Genomic DNA, 20,060 nt, shown 5'->3' on the forward strand with positions numbered 1-20,060 from the left:
TATGTTTTGTCAGTTGGAAATCTGGTCCTATGCCACTTCGATCTTGCTCTGTGTTAATTTTTGTTTGTATTATAATGTACAGTTGTAATAGAAATAAATTAATAAATACAAAAAATTGTTTTTCATTATGTTAATTCAGTTACTCATTATTTAAATTTTCTTCCGCACCTTTCATTGTGTTTATTTCTCTATAAAATTTAACACTTCCTGTTTTTAATTTTTTTTTCTTTTATCATTTATTTGTATAATTCTTATCTCAATAATTCTATATATTTTTTCTATAAGTATAAACTGATGTATAATTAATTTATTGTTATTTATATTTCCAAGTTTGTTTATTTATATTTCTTTGAAACGAGGTTGTTATTTCGATTTGTATTTTTAGCCTAGATGAAGGCCTGAGATTCAATCGAAACGTCGGCACAAATAAATAAGTTTTATACCGCTGACCGTACCTCCCACCATCTTCTCCTCATATCTATCAACGGTCAACTGTGAACGCCTCAACATTGTAAATAGAAAAAAAAAATAGTTTAATTAAAATCATTATAGGAGCTCTTGAGCAAATGAAAAACAAGTGTGAATTCGGTGAAATAAAGTTGCAGTTCCAGTAAATCGATTTTGACGAAAAAGGTTCCTATAAAATGCCATGTACCTACCTTAAATACTTAATTTCAGATTCGTACGAACTTTCGTTTTTGAGCTGGGTTGTTCACACATAGAGACTTGGTATTTTGGACTCCGGTAACCTCAAAAGTGTATTACCGTTGAAATCATTTCAGATTCAAAATTATCACGATTGCAATACTTCCACAGTATGTTTAATATATAGGTAAATGTTAGTAAAAAGAACATCATCAGAATTCGATCATTTGTTTTAGTTTAAAACTATATTTAAAGAAAAATATGGGGAATTGGGAAACCCCACCCGGCTATATATTCCGGGAGCTTTGGATATTAGAATGTTTTACCCTGCCCAGCTTGGCCATAATTTAGACAAGTGGCCGCTAGGCAATAAATTAGCAGAATTATAATATATTGCATGATATTTAAACTTACTTCAGTTCATGAGTTAAACATTTGATGACACACTTATTTTTCTTGATGAAGACCTAAAATCGATGACAGAAAATATACCTTTTCTGTAAATTAAAATCAAATAAAAAATAACTTATTTGATTTTTTTAATATATCGGAAAATAATTAATCTTTAAATTTTAATAGAGACATATCTCAAAATAAATAATAGAACTAAAAAGTCATTTATTTTATATTTTTTAAATTTCAGTTGTCTTATTAATAGACTTCAACAGCATTATTTCAAACCTTGAGAATAATTTCCTAAACTGTTCATTTAGACTACTTCACAACTATAAATTTTCAAATTATAAATAAGATGGTCTGGGGTGCGGTCAAAAGAGAAAAAAAAATAGATAACAACTATTTATTCGACGTTTCGGCCCACTTTGTTGAGCTTCATCAGGGCTAAAAAGATGGGTGAGGCGAAACGTCGGAAAATAAATACTTGTTAACTATTTTTTTCTTTTGGCCGCCTCCCTGACCATCTTCTTCATAATTTGGAATAATTCGGTCAATCATTTATATATGATATAAAGTTTCACAGTAAATATTCTGAAATTTAATTGAGCAAGCGTGTTTTAAGAATCAGGTCAACAAATTTGATTTTAAAAACTATTCTGAACAAGAAGGGGCCTACAAAATCTAAGCTCCCTGATAACTCAAGACTCATTTTTTTGTTTGTACTAATTTTCATCATCTCTTCACCATAAGTAGATATATATATATATATAGGAAGCCAAAATCCTTCTTTGAAGTAAGTTTTGTTCAAAGAAAGCAATACTTTGGACATACAGTTCAAGTCAGTGGACAAATACATATCAAATGTTCTACAACCCTTCAAATCGCCTTGATTGCCATTTTCATTACAAAGTAATTTTTCACGATTAAAATTATAAAATATTAGTTTGAACTCATGCATTTAAATTGCGTTTTTGAAGTCGACTGTCTCTGGTAAATAACAATAAGGACAACATTTTTTTTTTCTACATTCCTCATGGCTTTAAGGATTTAGTTATAAATTAAACTAATCTTACATTTTGTAAATTAATAGTTAATTTGTAGCTAATTAATTAAATAATTTACCAGATTAATTGTTGCTATGCTATTATTAATAAGAATATTTAATACTGAATTTGAGAAAACAGTAGATTTTCTTCCTTCATATTACTTTTATGCCTTGGTGAACATTACTCTTGAAATTCTCGTCAGAGTGATAAAGTGGAAGACTTAAGTAGCTGATATGGGGTTTATCTGCATGTTAAGACCCAGATAGTGTTTTGATGAGCTCTTCATGAGAAAAATATCGCAAAGGAGATCAAGAAACGGAAGAAATCACTGATAATGATATCGACCTGCTGTTTTATGGCTTCAGATTCTCAGCACCAAATGGCTCGTTGAGGATTTATGTGTGCTATGGAATAAGTTATATTTTTTGTCCGATGGTTTCATGATTCCCTTATTACTGTTATTCCTACCGCCTCTAAATTACTAATGCAGCCTATAGAATGTAATCCTCGATAAATCGCATAAGTGAAAGGAGCCAGTTACATTTAAAATGAACAGCTGGGGGATTTTTCAGATATTAAGTGAAGTTTTTTTATAGCCGCGATAAAAGTTAAGTTCGGTCTTTGATGCTCATATGCTTCCATAACTGATATTAATTTCAAATATCATTTATTTTTATTTAATCATTTATTTTCTAACGGCCATAATTAAACTCTAAAAATTCATGGGATAAGTCAGATTTCACTGGAGAATTTAAAGGCAACTGACCAGAATTGTTGAGCATGTGCACCCAGTAAATTTCATTGAACTAATATCATCGCAAATATTTATTGAGCAGCATGGTTAGTTTATTATTTTTTTATTTAATGAGCTTTTTTATCCCCTTAGGTTGGGATTAATATACTCGCCATTTCTCTTTGGGCCAAGAGAGTACACCAATCAGTATGTATTCAGAATTTATTTTATATATTCTTCTCTCTGATGGATACGCTACATACGGAAGAGTAATTGATTAACCGTCAACGGTTTTCTCATCGGAGAACACTTGATGATGTCCTTTAATTACAGACCGTGATCCTTAATTGGCTTAATTATAGTCCCAGAAAGAGTCGGTTGATTTAAGGGCTGTTATTTGAATTTTTGTTCTTTCCAGCACTGAATGAATCAAATAGAAGGGCTAGGAATATCAGCGAGAAACTTCTAAAATAGAACGTTTATTTTAAAAAAAAAAATCAGATTTAATTAGTTTACCGTCTGTAATTAATTATTGAAAAATAGTCCGGTAGGTGGTAAAAACATTTACACACAATAGTAGAAAAACTATTAATAAATGAAGATAATTTTTCAGGGCTTTATCAGGGATAAATGAGAACAATATACAAAAATTGTAAAAGTATGATAAGCTTATATGAGTATTTATAGAATATTTTTTAAAAAGATAATTATTATAAATAATTGAAGAATAATTATTTTCAGCTTCTTAAATCTTTTTAGTTTTACCATATTTGATACTAATTTGATTAACTATTATTTCTGTACTTATTATTATGGTACGTATTCAATTTTATCACATATTACTTATAAATATAAATCAATGGAAGAAAAATCAATAACAAGTACAGTAATGATTGATAAGATTGAATTGGTATCATAGTAATAAGTACTGAAATAATAATTAATCAAATTGGTATCAAATATGGTAAAACTAAAAGGATTTAAGAGAAAGAAAATAATTATTATTTAATTATTTATAATAATTATCTTTTTTAAAAGTATTCATTCAACCTTATCAAACTTTTACAATTTTTGTATATTTTTCTGATTTATCCCTGATTGATTCTTGCACAGTATTACAAAAAGTTAACTACCAATAAATAGCTTTTCTGTTATTTTAGTTTACTTAAAAGGGATTCGCCATACGAATTAATTTGTTAAGATTCACTCAGGTAAATATAAAATGAAAAAAAAAAATAACAAGCTGTATTTATTCAAAACAACAATTAACGTTTTGCCCGAACTAAATTGATGTGAGAAGATTACTGGGATACTTATTTAAAGTATTGTTTAAATTAAATACCAATAAATGATATTTATAATGTTTTTTTAAAATAATTTATATTGTTATTTACAACTTTATACATATATACACATCAAGTAAATTTGCTGTGATATTATGACATGATACAAACATGTTGAGAATATACCCATTGATAGAACTCCAAAAACATTTTTAAAGGAAAAGTTCTCGAGGCCATCTTCTTTTCAGACGCTTAGGAGGATTATTAGGTAATGAAGGAGAAGCCAGGTTAGAAACTAGTTGGTTTAGGTGGTTGGGAAGTTTATTATGGAAGGATTGGTATCTGGTTCTGGCCAAATCGGCAACATATGGGACATTGAGGTACCGATGGATGATTTGATTTGTGACAAAGTAAGGAGCATTAAGGATTTTAAGAAGGATTTTGGACTGTAAGGATTATTTATAATGTTAAAGTATAGTACTAGAGTTGGCCAGGTCATCATATCAAACAATTAATTCTTTGTATATTCTTATTATACTTTAGAACGTTTGTATCTTGTTCTCATTAAGCCCTGCTGTGAGGCGGAATATTAGTTACTAATTAGTTTTTTCTGCTATTTTTGGTACCTTTTTTCCCGCCACCCGGACCATCTTCCTACAATTAATTTTTAAAATATCCATGAATTCTTCCAGTTTACGATCAGCCGTCATTGCTACTTCGGTTTGAACTCAAGATGACACCTACCCTTAGCCTATGGTGAGCGGGCGGGAGGGAAGGTAGCGGGCCGGGGCAGGGCCTGTGCTGGCAGAGCCGGGTCTCGTCTCCGCAGCCTCCGCTCCGCTTGGACAGCCCGGTACCGCACTCGCTGCTGCAACCGGACCACGGCGAGTAGCTGCAATCTGGGGGAAGCTCCGCTGAAACAAAAAAACAAATCAGGTTTCTGTTTGGTTTGATTATACACTTTTAATTATCATTAGTATGAAACTGTATTAGAATATATCAATTGACCATATGTAATAAATTGTAGGAAGTTGGTCCGAATGGTGGTCATCAAGGTACAGAGAGAACAGAAAAATTCCTGATAAACCCCTGCAAAATGAGTCGACACGTTGGTGACTAATAAATAATTTTTGTGCCTTTTTGAATACAAACCGGACCCATCTTCCTACAATTATTTTATTTTAAAATTATATAATAACTTATTGGATTTTGAGCCTGCCTACCTTTTTACTCTCGAACAATTTGACCCGATGATTTTTTGAATATACCAGAATACTTTTTAACTGAAACCTAATCCTCTCCCCCGATATCATAAAACTTACCTCTTTGTATCCATTTTTATCAATTTCATTACTGATGAGAGTAGTACTAATACTAGCCAGTTTCTTTTCTCAAGTGTTATTTAACATTGACTAATCTAAATTGACTAAACTATTGAAATATCTGGTTCTGAAATATCTGCTTACTATAAAGTTTACTTACTATAACATGGTTTGGAATGTGTGACGTTTTACCGCCATTTGATTCACGTTGTTACAATTAATTACATACAATCAACTAAGAATCTACTGATATTAATATTTTATTTTGTATAGTTTTTGTATAATTCTATAGACTTGTAGAAGTAGTAGATCTTGTAGTTCTTCTCCTCTACGTGTTAAGGCTCTGATTCCAAATCGCTCCTGTAATTGTATTAAGGACTTTTCGTTCAAATCTGTCGATTCCGCTTTATAGGATCCCTGTTAGAGTCCAGGTCTCGCAACCGTTTAGCAGAGCCGGATTTATCATAACATTGCCCTTAGTTTAAGATTTCTAGAGATTTTTCGGAATTTGAGTATTCAAGGCAGGAGAAGAAGGTTCTGTTCAGTCTTGTTATACGCTGGTCTATCTATGCCCGCAGATCATTTATTGATGTTATTGTGGAGCCGAGGTATTTGAAACTGATTTGCTATCCACGTAGACCATATCTTTAGGGTGGATTTTTCGCCTTACATATACTTTGTTTTATTTTTATTTACTTGCAAGACAGATTCTTCTGTTTTTCTTAATAGAGTATTTGCGAGTTTTTCGATGTCATCTTGGTTACTTCGTAGGACCGCAATGTCGCCCGCGTACGCCAAGACTTTATGTTTCATTCCGACGTGTACTTCACATTTTAACGTATTGTTCTTCTAATAACTTTTTATAGGGCTAAGTTGAACAGGAATAGTGAGAGTCTATCTTCTTGTCTCTGACTTGTTCTCCTAGGGCTCGGATACGTCTTCTTGTATCAGGACTCTGCATTTGGGATCATTCGTACACGCTTTTGTCAGTATTAACAACTTCCCAGAGATTCCCATCTCAGTAATGATATTCCAAAGACATTCTCTACAGAATCAAAGGCTGCTTTGAAATCGAAAAATAATGTGTGCACACCCTGATCTAATTCCCAGCAACTGTGACTGGAGTACTTCTTATAGATTGTTTGTTAAAATTAGTTTTCAAACACATAAAAAAATTTTTTTTTTGTTTCTTATATCTCATAAAACCGATTTAGTACCAAAAGGGTTACCAACTTTCATTAAAAATAACGCAAAAACCATGATTTAGTAAGGGGACACTTTTTTGAAAAATCTCTAGTAATGAAACTATACCTATTAATTAGTTTTTCTAAATATTGTATATTTCAACCTAGATAAAAAGAAAATAACAATATAAAAAAAATAACTTTGTTTATTTTATTGACTGGTTGCCCAAAAGAGGATTAATATCTATGAAGAACTATAATATCTTTGAATCTTTATAATAAATAATCAATATAATAAATTCAGAAACTAAAACAAATATGAAATATAATTTTTATAACTCGTATAATTCTAAATCTCGTGAAAACACCTACCTGATTCGAGGAAAAAATAAAGAAAATGTCCTAGATTCAGAGCTAAAGTCGGTATTCAGCCAAGGAGAGTCTAGGTTAAGGTGGAAGGATGGTTTTCTCGTAATTGTTGTCCTATAATAAAAAAGATAGTAAAGCCACAATAAACCTGAAAGCCTTCCCTAATATGTCTCTTGAAGAAAGAATATACGTTTCTGTTATTGAAGATAATCCATCTAAGTGAAAACATTTTCTTTTATGCTTCCTTTAATTCATAAATAAAATATGAATTTATTGCGATTGAGGACAATAATTTAAAAAAAAATTAAATAATATGGAATATTGAATTAGTGGTTATAAGCCCAGCTTATTTTCAAGATTATAAAAAAAACAATTGGTCTAACCACACAACAATATATTTGTCATTTGGTAAATCACTAATTCGTACAAGTCCTTAAATTGTTTAAAATCATTTCTTTACTATAATGTTTCGATTATTCATTGGCGTTATTTATCTATCTTTGCAATACAATGTCTAATTTATAAACGTTAGTAATTTTATAAGTAATTACTATATAATAATTTTAATTTTAATAATCCATTATTGTGAATGTACTCTTTTATCTTTATTACAATACCCATTAAGTGAGACAATACGAGATATTATTCAATAAAACAGTTTTTAGAATAATACATGATGGTAATACTGAGACGAACTGAAAAAATAGAGAAAGTGTGGTAAATTCACCAATAAATAATTTAAGGTTCGTTTTTATATATTTAAAAATATTAGTATTTCAACTTGTAAAGATTTTAATCACCCTTTTAAATTTATTTGTTTAATATCAATAAATATGCTATCTTTATACAAAGAAAATCAGATCGAAATTACTTGATGATTATTATCTAATATTGATTATTATTAATTAAAATTATTTTGGTATTTCTGCAGTAATTTACCGATATTACGGTAGATTTAAAAATATGATTATTATTGTAGCTTTTGTGTGTATTTAGCATTCCCAATCCGATATAGGACAGAGATAGCTACTTTATTCCTTTTGTAGCATCCCAGGTTGAAGGTTTTTAATTGCTTATCCCACACATCTTTATCGTGTTGCAGATATTCTAATGATTTCTAAGATTGTTCTGATTCATGGGAACGTCTTCACGCAGTATTTTCTAAATCCCCTCTTGTAAGTTTCTTTCCTACACCTACATCCTCATTGGTGTCATGATGCATGAGTAGTTGATCATCAGAACCATCTTAAATAGTGATATTATCGAATAGTGATAAGATGAGCGTAAAGTCATTGGGATTAGTAAAAAACATATCCCTACCGATGAGTACATGTCCGAGTGGGATAGACCGAAACGTAGATGTGAGGATTGCTTCAAGAATGATCTTGTAGATCAGGGTTTGGACGGCCATCACTGGACAGATGTATGTAGACAGCGATTGTTGGTATCGCCATCGAATCTTCGGGTCGTTAGGGCTTTATTATTAGAAATCATTCTCTGGTAGAATCTTTCATGTTCAAATTTAATGTTTTGAACCTGCTGAAATCAGGCAAACTCATTGGCAGTAGTTACAAAACTCTTGGTACCGAGCTTTCATAAAGTTTTAATGACGTTTGACTTTTATACGAGGAAAAGATAGTTGGGGGGGTGCGGTCAAATTAAAACATAAATAAGTTGAAGTAACTTATTTAATCGTGCCAACGATTCGGCTAGAATTTCTAGCCTTCATCAGGGCTAAGAACAGAACAAGATAACAACCAATGAATACAGAAAATATAAACAGAATGACATAAAGTAAATAATTTTACAGAATGGAATTAATAAAACATAGTGATGAGAGGTGGAAAATCACTTAAAATAACCATAGTTTAAGATCACTGTTTGAAATTAATTATCGAAGGGAGACAAGTAATAATTAGTAGTATAAATGGTACATGACGTCATTGACGTCTGTATAAATCTATATCTTCCTTCATATAAATAAAGTATTTCTACTCTGTTATTGTATTTTATAACTTACTCCGAAAAAAAAATATTTTGGTAGAAAACGATATCCAACATCAATTTCTTAACTCGATGTATAAAATAAAGCAGTATTACCTTGATTTGCTTTTGTTTCTTCTAGCTCATAGAGCTCATTGAACGATACATTTGAACATGTATGTTTTTTATACCATCGTGTATAATCAAAAGACATTTTTATTAAAACTTGGCAACGGAAACTGCGTACATTCCCTTTGTAAGTTAAAACTATAATTATTCCTTCAAAATTGCATTTCACGATTTTAACGTAGTCATTTCAGACTGATGGTAATGATGGTAAATAACTTTTATCTCTTAGCATTAATTATCCTACAATTGAATTTATCTCTAATGAAAGGCTTTGCTGGTGGAGGCTGAAGAGAAGACAATTCATTTTCATTGTTAATGAACGCCCGCTCAGTTGAAGGCCGATGAGTCGTGAGAAATAAATTTCAGCAACCCAATTAGTCCTGCTGGGGTTTGGTTTTTAACCACATTATTTCAAGTTTTAATGTTGGAATAGTTCCCGACCTTTCACCCTTCGCTCTGGTAATTATACTACTTCAACTATAACTCAATTACAGAAAGAATAATCAGGAATTATTTTTTCCCCCAAAATAGAAAATAAATAACTAGAAAATTCTAAATATAAAGATTTATGACCAAACGTTCTATTATAAATTTTTAAAGTTATCATAATTCTATGCTTGAGTCTTTGATGCCTTCAATATATATCATCAACTAAGATTTCAAATTCTATTATCGATCTATGAAGTTTAGTACGTAATTATATAAATTGACTGTCTCAATTTTTTAATTTATTTAAAAAATTTCATACAAATAGCAGCCTAATTTCTTCGTATGAAAATTAAGTTTCATCCTTTTATTTTATTAACGATTTTGAGAAAAGTAAAAAAAAAATTAAAAAGAAGTTGATGTCAATAGGGATAAAATCTGGGGAAGAATGTATGCCCAGAATAAAGCTATATGCGTAAAACTAAGGCGTTGACTAAAATAATGAAAAGGCCTAATTCGACCTTATTAAGATTATGTTAATAAAATTCATGAAGATTACTTTATAAGAATAATGAAAAGAAAATTCATTGATCCGATTAATATAATTGTCTGTTGTCTGTATATTAGAATTATGTGTTATGAAAGAGTATAATGCTATGCTATACGTCCTAAATACTATCTAGAGAAACCTATACATCTGAAAACGTTTTGTAACGTGAATAATTTAAATTTAGACAATTAATTACTAAGTTTGTCCAGAGAATACTTTGTACATAACTAAGGCCTAAGTTCAGAAAACAAAACTTTGGAATAAGTTTCCTTTTTAAAAATATCGGCCAAAGAGAAGTTAAGGTGTAATTAAGCTTATCTTAACCTTTGAATAAGTAATGACGTTACAAAAAAACAAGGAAGGAAAAGAGACAAATTGTGTTCTGTTACTTATTACTTTCCAAACAAGCCTTTGTTCACTGAAGCTGTTATTCCTTTTTTAAAAGTTAAAAATATTTTTTCCATCCAGCCGTGATTTTGTAAGCCGTTATAATTAAAACTGTTAACAATATTTAGACCTATGCTTCAAGAAAAGAAAAGGTTAATTTATCAACTTTCTTTTATTGCTTCTCAACTTAATGTTTGATTTCAGTTTTTTTATTTACTCTGAACTAAAAAACATATTATTATTTCCAGCCTGTAAAGCAAGTTTTTCTTTGCTGTTAGAATTAATTTTTTTGTTATTTCAACCCTATGCCTCGGCCGTCAGTAGCTCAGTGGTTGGGCGCCATCATACCATTCTGATACCAACTGGCAGTGTTGCACAGTGCTTCGAGTATATGGAGTTGGTGAACAGAAATCTGTAGTTAACGAATTATTACAAGAAACGTTTTTAAGATTACCAACATACCCAAATGGATGGGGAGGTTGACTGGTCTGGTGTTTAATAATAACCCATCAACGACGGGAAGTATAGCTAGTTAGTTTCTAGAGATAAATACAATTTTTTTTTTCTGTAAATAAAACAAATTATATTTAATAGTTTATGCAAATCATGGCAAAATATTTAGACATAATATAAGGGTTCAAAATATGTATATATTGAGGTAAAAGTAAAATCAAAGTATCATAATAAAAACAATAATAATTATATTAATACAAAATCGCAACAAATCATCAGAGTCTGAATCTGACGTATCTAATTCCAAATTTGAAATAAAATCGTTTAAACTTTTATTCGAAGTGTTTAAACCATTAAAAAACCTTCAGTATCTTTTATTTTATTTATTTATTTATCACCCTACCCTGCCTATTAGGCAATACGGGTGTTCGCAGCAGTGGGTACAACTCATTGCTGCATATGACAAACATTTACATAGCTGTGCACATAGCTTGCTCTTGCTACAAAATAAATCTTGCTCTCTTCCTGAGGCCTTGCTGGTGTAGCTTATTCTCTCCTACCCAGAGAGAAGTGAGTAGGGCCCATAGCCTCCTTCCACCCATACACGAAGGTCTTGTAGTGCGGGTAGTTTTCTTTCTTCATCAGCTCAGGAAGATCGCTCTCAGACAGAACATAAGGTCCTGTTTCCCTCATCATCTTGGCTCTCAGTGCTTCATAGGCGGTACAGACAAGTAGGACGTGCTCGGCGGTCTCAGGAACCTGATAAATTGGACATAGATGATCAATGTTTATGCCATGTGCGGCGAGCTTAGTTCGGAAACCCTCATGTCCCGTGAGGAACTCTTCAATATCTTTATCAACTTTTTAATGTTTTTTTGATATATTTCTCTGTGAAGAAATGAAGGGATCAGACATGATAAGGAGATTCCCCATTAGATCCCCACAAGTATTTGTCCTAGACGATTTGGGAGTGTGTTGCTGTCTATTTTTTTCAAAATATCATGGGCATAGGTTTTTTTTTTTTTTCAGAGCATTCCATAAACGGTTTTCTTGGTCGGCCACGAGTAGAAATTTGAACAGAGTATGTTTTGTTTTCTAATTTTTCCTCAATATGATCAAAAAAGTTAAATCGAGCCAATTTTCATTCAAAATTTTGGTAGCAGCTTTCCCATTTGTTTTTAGTGGCCACTCGCCAAAGCTCGCAAAAGGTTTTGATAAGGGCATGAACCTCGCAGAGCTATTTTTCAACTTAAAATATTTTATTGATTGCATCTTTCTTTCAATCGGTAGTGGTGGAACGCCAGATGTTGAAAATATTGGCGTTTGTATTTGAATTTTCTGAAAAAAAAAAAAAAAATCTTGGAAGTATATGCAAACATTTTTTTTTAAATTTGGTTCAGGACAGTCCAATTAATAATTCTACACCTAAATCTCAACATAGGTTTTAGCTTTTTTGAGAAACGTCATTTTAAAATTAGGAAAAATTAAAATTTCGTGATATTTATTTAATTTTGATTTTATTGACTTTGACTTTTGTGATTGAGTGGCGGCCCCAAAAATGAATAGCTTTGACCCCCCAACCATGGTGAAAATAATGGTAATACAAATAAATGAATTTATAATTGGCTGTTTGGAAAATTCCAATGTTATTAAAATTTAAAAAGAATACCCTATGCTAGAGAAAAAAAAACTAATTCCTTGAATCTTCTTATAATTATTATAATTGTAACTGATATAATTAATTTCAGGGTTTGCTATAAATTATATGTGTAATGTACAGTCCATACTATGCTTATTCATTTACTATCTTTATTTACATTTACAGTAATTATTACGTTTCTTTATTTTATATAAAATAATTTACCGTAACTGAATATGAAGGAAATTTGGGGCGAAATGTCTGGAAATGAATAGTTGCTAACTATTTTTCGTTCCTTTTTGACCACATACCGACCACCTTCATAATTTTTCTCTACACTATATTTGTATTAACGGTATATTTAATTCAATTATTTATTTATAGTTCTGCGACGTTATTACTTCATACATATGAACGTATTAAGATTGATTCAGATATATGTACGATTTCTCAATAAACTTCTTCTATGTTTATTTCAACCTAATTGGGTTAAATACAGATTTAACATCTTGATCTTCATCATACAAGATGTACATCATCTTGTTATTACTAAATGTTCCATGGGTTAATTATGATTTAAATATCAACATTTAGTTGATTTTATTTTAGATTATAGTTAAAAGATAACTCTGAGCATCAAATGTTCAAATAGAAGTTGTGTTGTATATCCATGAATAAAACAAAATGTTAATTTAAAAGAAAATTAAGTAAATTCTTATTATAAAATTGAAGAGCGTTGCTGATAATACTGTAAAATTTTCACAAGTTGGGGACAAATCGTGTGACTTTATTAAAGAATTAATTTCATACCTTTCCTGCCCCAAGTTTTCTTGCTATTCTTTAATTCAATTCTACGACAAAAAGTTTTGAATGAATCGTATTGTATACATTTGGAGAGAAGACTTTTAAAGTTTTCTTATTCCAGCTCCTGTTATAAAAGCATCCTTGAATTAGGTTTTTATTGCATTTAAATTATGAATTTATTGTCAAATATTTGAATTCTTATATTACATATTTCGTATGCTCTTTTTTTTTTTTTTAATTAAATTTTTTTTTAATCTGGACATATGGAGTTGAGCTTTGTGGCTCCACTAAACCTTCGAATTCCTCTCGTATTTAATCCTTACAATCCAAAATCCTTCGTAAAATGTTCAATGCTCCTTACTTTGTTACAAATAAAATCATATATAAAGACCTTAACGTTCCCTATGTAACCGATCTAGCCCGAACCAGATATCACACCTTCCATTATAAATTCCCTAACCACTCAAACCCCCTAGTTTCAAACCTTGTTTCCTCTTCCATTCCTGACAATCCTCCGAAGCGCCTGAAAAGAAGATGGCCACGAGACCAGCTAATATAAAATGTCATTAGAGTGCTACCAGTGGGTAGTTGCTCTATACGCCTGTGACACGCCATTTTAACTAAGATCATATTTACTAAATGTAATATACAGTTGTAAATTTCAATAAAGTTATTAAATTTTTTTTTTTAAATTCAGTATCATTTAGGATTGGATAAAACTAATGCTTGCAATGATACGAAAAATATAACAGATTCAATGACATTTAAACACTATAAATTTCATTTGGATTTTTAGAATGATTTTTTTTTTTATAGATTTAAAACTGAAATTGAAATATTATAATTATACCATAGGATAATACGGTTTATGATGAGCTCTAAGCAGCAATTCTCACAGGGTTCGGTAAATAAGTGAATACGTTTAATAACGTTCAATGCACATAGTACAAGAGCCAAGAAAAAAGTCAGTTGTTTCACCCTTATTTATGATTACTTTAATGAAAACTATTTATAATTACTGGTAAAAAATTATGGAAATAGAGGAATAAAAAATGGCAGTTGTTTTAAAATGTCAAAATAAGTAAATTTTTCATTTGGAGGCCTATATCTTTAAAACTACCTACAAAAATAGAAAATCTAATAGAATATCATTTAAAGTATAATAAATTTGCTAAAATATGAGCTCTAAAAGAGTTATTTATGAATTATAGTTCCAAGAAAAATACTTTTTTAAAAATTAACATTTCAATAAAAATGTGCTGAAAATCTTTATTTAAATAAATTTACTTAAGAAAATCAGCATCTCAGAAACCATCAGACGTACAGATGTCTAGTAACACCTTTACTAAAGCTATTTTAGTGCACTATCAAGTAATTTATGACATTTATCTTCGTAGGATTACTAATTTGTCATGATATTTACCAAATAAATTGTTAAAACAACTGCCATTTTTTTATTCTCCCAACTATACTCGGCAGACTCAAAAATGACGAGTCTTATGAAAGTAATCAAAGATAGTTTTCACTAAAATAATAAAAAATTGGGGAGAAATATCTGATTTCTTTTCTCCTGTAGGGCTCTTAGACTAATAGTACTTGAAATGATGAAATCATTTCGCTAATAGCAAGAGAAAGTAAGATGAATCGATGAGTTGAGATACCCATTTCATACCCTCTTACAAAATAAATGTTACCAAAAGTTTATTTGTATATCACCTCATTAAGTTAAAATATGTGGGAAATAAAACAAATCATCAGTATTTACTTGGATTATTTATTAAAACTAATATTTATAAATTTAAATAATAATAAATAGTCATACGGAAGGATTAATTTCCCTAATATAACGTTGAAATCCAATCATTAACAAAAGGCAGCGTTCCCAACCTTTTTCTGAGAAAAGTTGAAGCTCTGCCATGCCACCAACCTTCTTTTACAATAAAAAAATTCTTTTTTTTTGTGGTTCCAATTTTTTGACAGCTATAAATGAAGTCTTAGCCTGCCCATTGAATAAAGTTTCCGTTCATTCCTCAGCTCTCGATTCGGGACCTCACCAATCTATGAAAGCAATTGGAAAGATTAGTCCATTTTTAGCTCTATTCCTTTCTCGAGAAAAACACTCCTTAATTCTCGCCTGTCAAGTTTTTGATCTAAAAAATCCATTATCTACGATTCAATCCTTCAAAGATAAATATGAAATTATCATCCTATTTTCATTGGATTCGAAGGATATTGTTTACATTGATCGTAATATTATCCTATCGAAAACAAAACAATATTATCTTTTTTCAAAAAAATGAGACATTTCATGGGACTTTTTTTTTTATTTAACAAATTTTTTTATGCTTCAAATAGAATATTTTATTTTATGAAACGCTTTAGATCCAAAAATTAGTTTATATCACTGAAAGAGAAAACTGTCCCAATGCAATGCTTATGAAAATTACGACGTATTCTTTTATAAAATTCTAATACAAACTTTTTCGACCTTTAAAGAAACAATATGCCATAAAAAATGTATATCTGTAATTTTGGACTATGGTAAACGATTATATTTATGTTAGATAGCATTTATAAATATTATTTTTATTTTAACTGAAAAGCAACTTTAGATTATTTTCCTGACCAAACGTTGATCACTCAACCTTAAATTAATGTATGTTTGAAATAGGATAATTATATCGTTTTCCCGTAAAAACAGCTCTCAAACATTTGAATATGGAATTACACTTAACCACCATTTTCTAGAGGAAAAATTATATCCATCATATTTTAATTCTTCTTAAAACACCGTTAATGATAATTAATATCTGTCGTAAAATTGAAAAAAATATACAAATGTTTCTATATTTGAAAAAACTTAAAGCTTCCTAAAAACTATTTGGAAGGCGGTACAAACAATTAATTTATATGGATCTATATGATTTATATAGATCTGTATACATCGTTCAGTCTTTAGCTTTCCTACATTTTGTAAGACCTGATGAAGTCCTTCAACGTGGGGCGAAACGTTGGATCGTAATGATTAGTTTGTTTTCTACTTGAGTTATTTCGTCCACACCTGGACCATTTTCTTTTTATTAATTACACAAGGTCAAGCAAGGATCTTCCAATATGACAAAAAAATGTTTTTATATTTATGATATTTATTATATCTAAAATAATATTAAAAGCCTTAACGTCAAGATGAAAAAAAAAAGTTAAATATTTCGATTAATTACGAATTGTTATATAGATGCTATTTCTATGTCATTTGTCTAAAAATGAAGTCTTCATAAAAAAAAAAAAAAAACGCTATATCCAGATCTCAGCAACTCGAACCTTGATAATTTGAAAAATCCAATATTTCGAAGTCAACCCAGTATTCCAATGGATTTAATTCCTTAACCCGCACACGAGACATTAGTGCACTTAAAGTTTAAAGATTAAGTCGAATCGGAGGGTCGCGAAACTCTGTAGTTAGCTGGTGAGTTTCGTTCACTTTTGAACTCTATTAACGAAAAAAGCAAATATGTTTACTATTTTTTTATCCGAATACCTCTTAGAAAACGAGATAATAAAATCTAGTTTTAGCAAACTCGATAATTCCAACAAATCAATAATCCTAAAATTCAGTAACTCAAGTTAAAACCGACCTCTTTTCCACTTCGATTTATCAAATTTTGTCTAAAAAAATAAAGAGTTGCACTAATATCCTCTAAGTAGCAACCTCAAGGTTCGCCGACCTCAAGGTTGTACTATCATATAGACTAACTTTTGTCTTCGAAGAACAGCAATATAATTTCTTTTTTGGAGCATTACTAGAGGGGAGGCTGGCCATGAGGCTGTAGATGATTTTCTAACGGCCGTCGTTAAGGAAAGGAAGGGCATAATGAAAAGAAGTCCGGAGCCTAGCTGAGACCTGATGGGTTTTTAGCAGGACAGAGGGCCATTAAAAGTTTACCAGCTTTTTCAACTCTCACATAATTCCCCTTCATTGTTCAAGCATGACTTTTAACTGCCATCCTTCCGATAAATGGACCGTTTTCGCAGTTAATTTAATGAGAGGATAACAACAATCTTTAAGTCTACCTTTCCGTTCGATCGTCTCTAATGGCCAATAAAGCTTTTTTATTTTCATTCGGAGGTTTAGTGGTTTAATTGATGGAATTTTTATGTCTTCTTCGTATTTTATACTTTCCTTTTAAAAGTATATTTCATTTCTGAGGTGTATATAGTTGACCGTATAAAATAAAATAAATAATAGACTAAAAATTTGGTCATATACACAATAATGGAATGGCAATATAAATTAGTTGATTACTAACTATGGACAAGACAGTAGTAGATTGATTGCATTATTATTTATATACATATAAATGTGAGTAACGAATGAATGAAACAGTGGAAAAAATCTATAAAGAATTAGTTAAAGAAAATAGGAAAGAACAGGGGATAAGATGAAAAAAATGTATTTTCTTTCTATCTTTTTTGGAAAGTACGATGAACTTTAACATAATAATTAACGTCATGTTATTTCTAGAATAATCTATAGATCGTGTACATATAAAATAATATATATTTTTGCCATGTCATCCAAGTATGTTCCTGCCATAGTGGAATATAGACTAATACTTGATATCGGAAGTTGGTGAAATAAATATTTTGGCACAAAGGCATATATGACAAATTTATTCATAAAAAAATAATCTGTATTAATTATTATTTATATTAACAATCTAAATCATTATTCATTAATTTTAGGTTGTATTCTTTGAATTATAAACAGTTTATCAACATTGGAGGGAAGATAAGTTTTCATTTCGTAGGACAACCATAGAAATAAAAGTCGAAACCCCAGACCAGATTCAAACCGGTGCCGCTGCAGTTACATTAGCCGAGGGAGTTAAAGCGCCTACTTTAATTCACTTGGCAATAACGGTCCTATTGTTTCAAAGATATACCTTTCTCAAGATATAACTCATTTTAAATTGATGTTGCATGCAAAATGAAATCCTATCATCATCAAAGGAAAGCTATGTGTACATTTCCTTACGTCAAACACGGGGGAAATCAGTTCCCAATTAACTGCAACATTTTTTCCTAAATCACCTTTTGTGATTTATGTCCATCTAGAACCTAATACTGTTTTTAATAATTTTCTTAATTCTTTAATTATCTCCTTGTCTCTCAGGTCTGAGTTCGAGTATGACCTTGGGGTCAGACAACCTTTCTTACACTCTGTTACTATAAAATAGATGTCCATATTTGTGGGAAAAATCAGACCTAGGATTATTTCTGACCGAATATTGCACAACTAGGCAGGTCTACTAGAAAGTACTACTTACTTGCAAATTCTGAATCCAAATCCTGTTTGAGTGAAACTTGGTATGCGAATGAATTTTGTTTGTAGTAACGTTATCTTTGTAACATCTTCCAGGTGTTCTCTACCGAATTTGATTCTGGAATTTCTTACATAAGTGGTATTTTCAATGAAGGATTCTTAAAGAGAATATAATTAAAAAACGGTTTTATTAGGTTTATTTTTCCTAATCCGACGTGTCCTGAAATTGTAGAAGAAAAAAAATACAATTTTTTTTTTTTTATGGGTGAACGCTGCTGAGTACTAAACTAGGAACTGTTAGTACTATGTGTGTACTGTGTTGTAGGAACTGCCAGTACTAAACTGGCAACATCGTTCGATAATTTGATTATCCAGGAGAATCCGAACTGAAAATTGATTATGTCTTTTATGTTAGTTAAATATTCCACACACTTTGCTTGAAGATGACACTTTAACACTTTAATGATTTACACTTTAATAATTTACCTACCTAAAGAAACCATTATCAATCTCTAACAGGTTTCATGTAGAAATACTCAAAACTCTGTATAGTAAAGGGCTGTCAATCGTGTCTTCAACACTCTATACAGAATTAAAATGAAAAAATATACCTAATCGCAACTATAAAATAAAAAATATATATTTAAAAAATAAATATAGTAAGATCGAAAAAGAAATAGCAAAGTAAAAAAATCTGTATCGAAAAGCATGGGGAATAAGCACCCAAAAGAGTATGTGTCGAGCTTTATGCTTGTTTTTATCTTTTTAGTGTTTATATTTATTTTATTGTTACTCTTACTTTTAATCTAGTATGCTTTCCTTATTGTAATAACTTTTTGAATGCAGCAATAAAAAGTTTACATTGGCAGATAATAAAGTTGCAAGTTTAGGCGTTAAACAGGTCTTATTCTTAGGCTGGTTTATGATGGTGTCTTCTTTAAAGAACCCAGCCTGACACCCCACGAGTCGAATATATCAGAGTTCTCTCCTATTGCAGTCGGAACTCCTTCCTTCCAGCCCTATAACTTCTTATTAGCCTCCCCTTCTCCCCTATTCCCGTTCTCCCGCTGAGATAACATGTATAGTTCTTCCCTTCACCAACATACTTTTCCCGTGCGATAACTTAATATAACGTAAGGGAAGGATGTATGAACTTAAAATGTGTATTAATATATTATATTTTCCAATGTATAATTATTTAAAAAATCACCACAGCTGATAAACAAAAATTCGTAGTTGGCAACTGATTGGTTGAACTCTACCAGCAAAAAAAAGTTTTAGAATGTATTGAAGATGTAGGCACATTATGTTGAAGTAAGTAAAGAAGTAATGTTAAATGTAGGGACATTATGTTGAAGTAAGTAAAGAAGTAATGTTAAATGTAGGCA

The 20,060-nt window shown here is 30.5% G+C and overlaps 1 protein-coding gene across 1 annotated transcript in view; it reads right to left on the minus strand.

The window, feature by feature from the left end:
- Ccn overlaps positions 1 to 20,060 on the minus strand; it is a gene marked incomplete at its 5' end in the record, with an annotated part of 80,415 nt that overhangs the window by 9,753 nt on the left and 50,602 nt on the right. Inside the window, 1 exon segment of the mRNA XM_067048922.1 lies at positions 4,848 to 5,017. Coding sequence (XP_066905023.1) covers positions 4,848 to 5,017 — 170 coding nt within the window.

This window comes from Halyomorpha halys, unplaced genomic scaffold, assembly GCF_000696795.3.
Source record: "Halyomorpha halys isolate HHAL.00 unplaced genomic scaffold, Hhal_1.1 Scaffold1233.1, whole genome shotgun sequence".
Classification (NCBI taxonomy): Eukaryota; Metazoa; Arthropoda; class Insecta; order Hemiptera; family Pentatomidae; genus Halyomorpha; species Halyomorpha halys.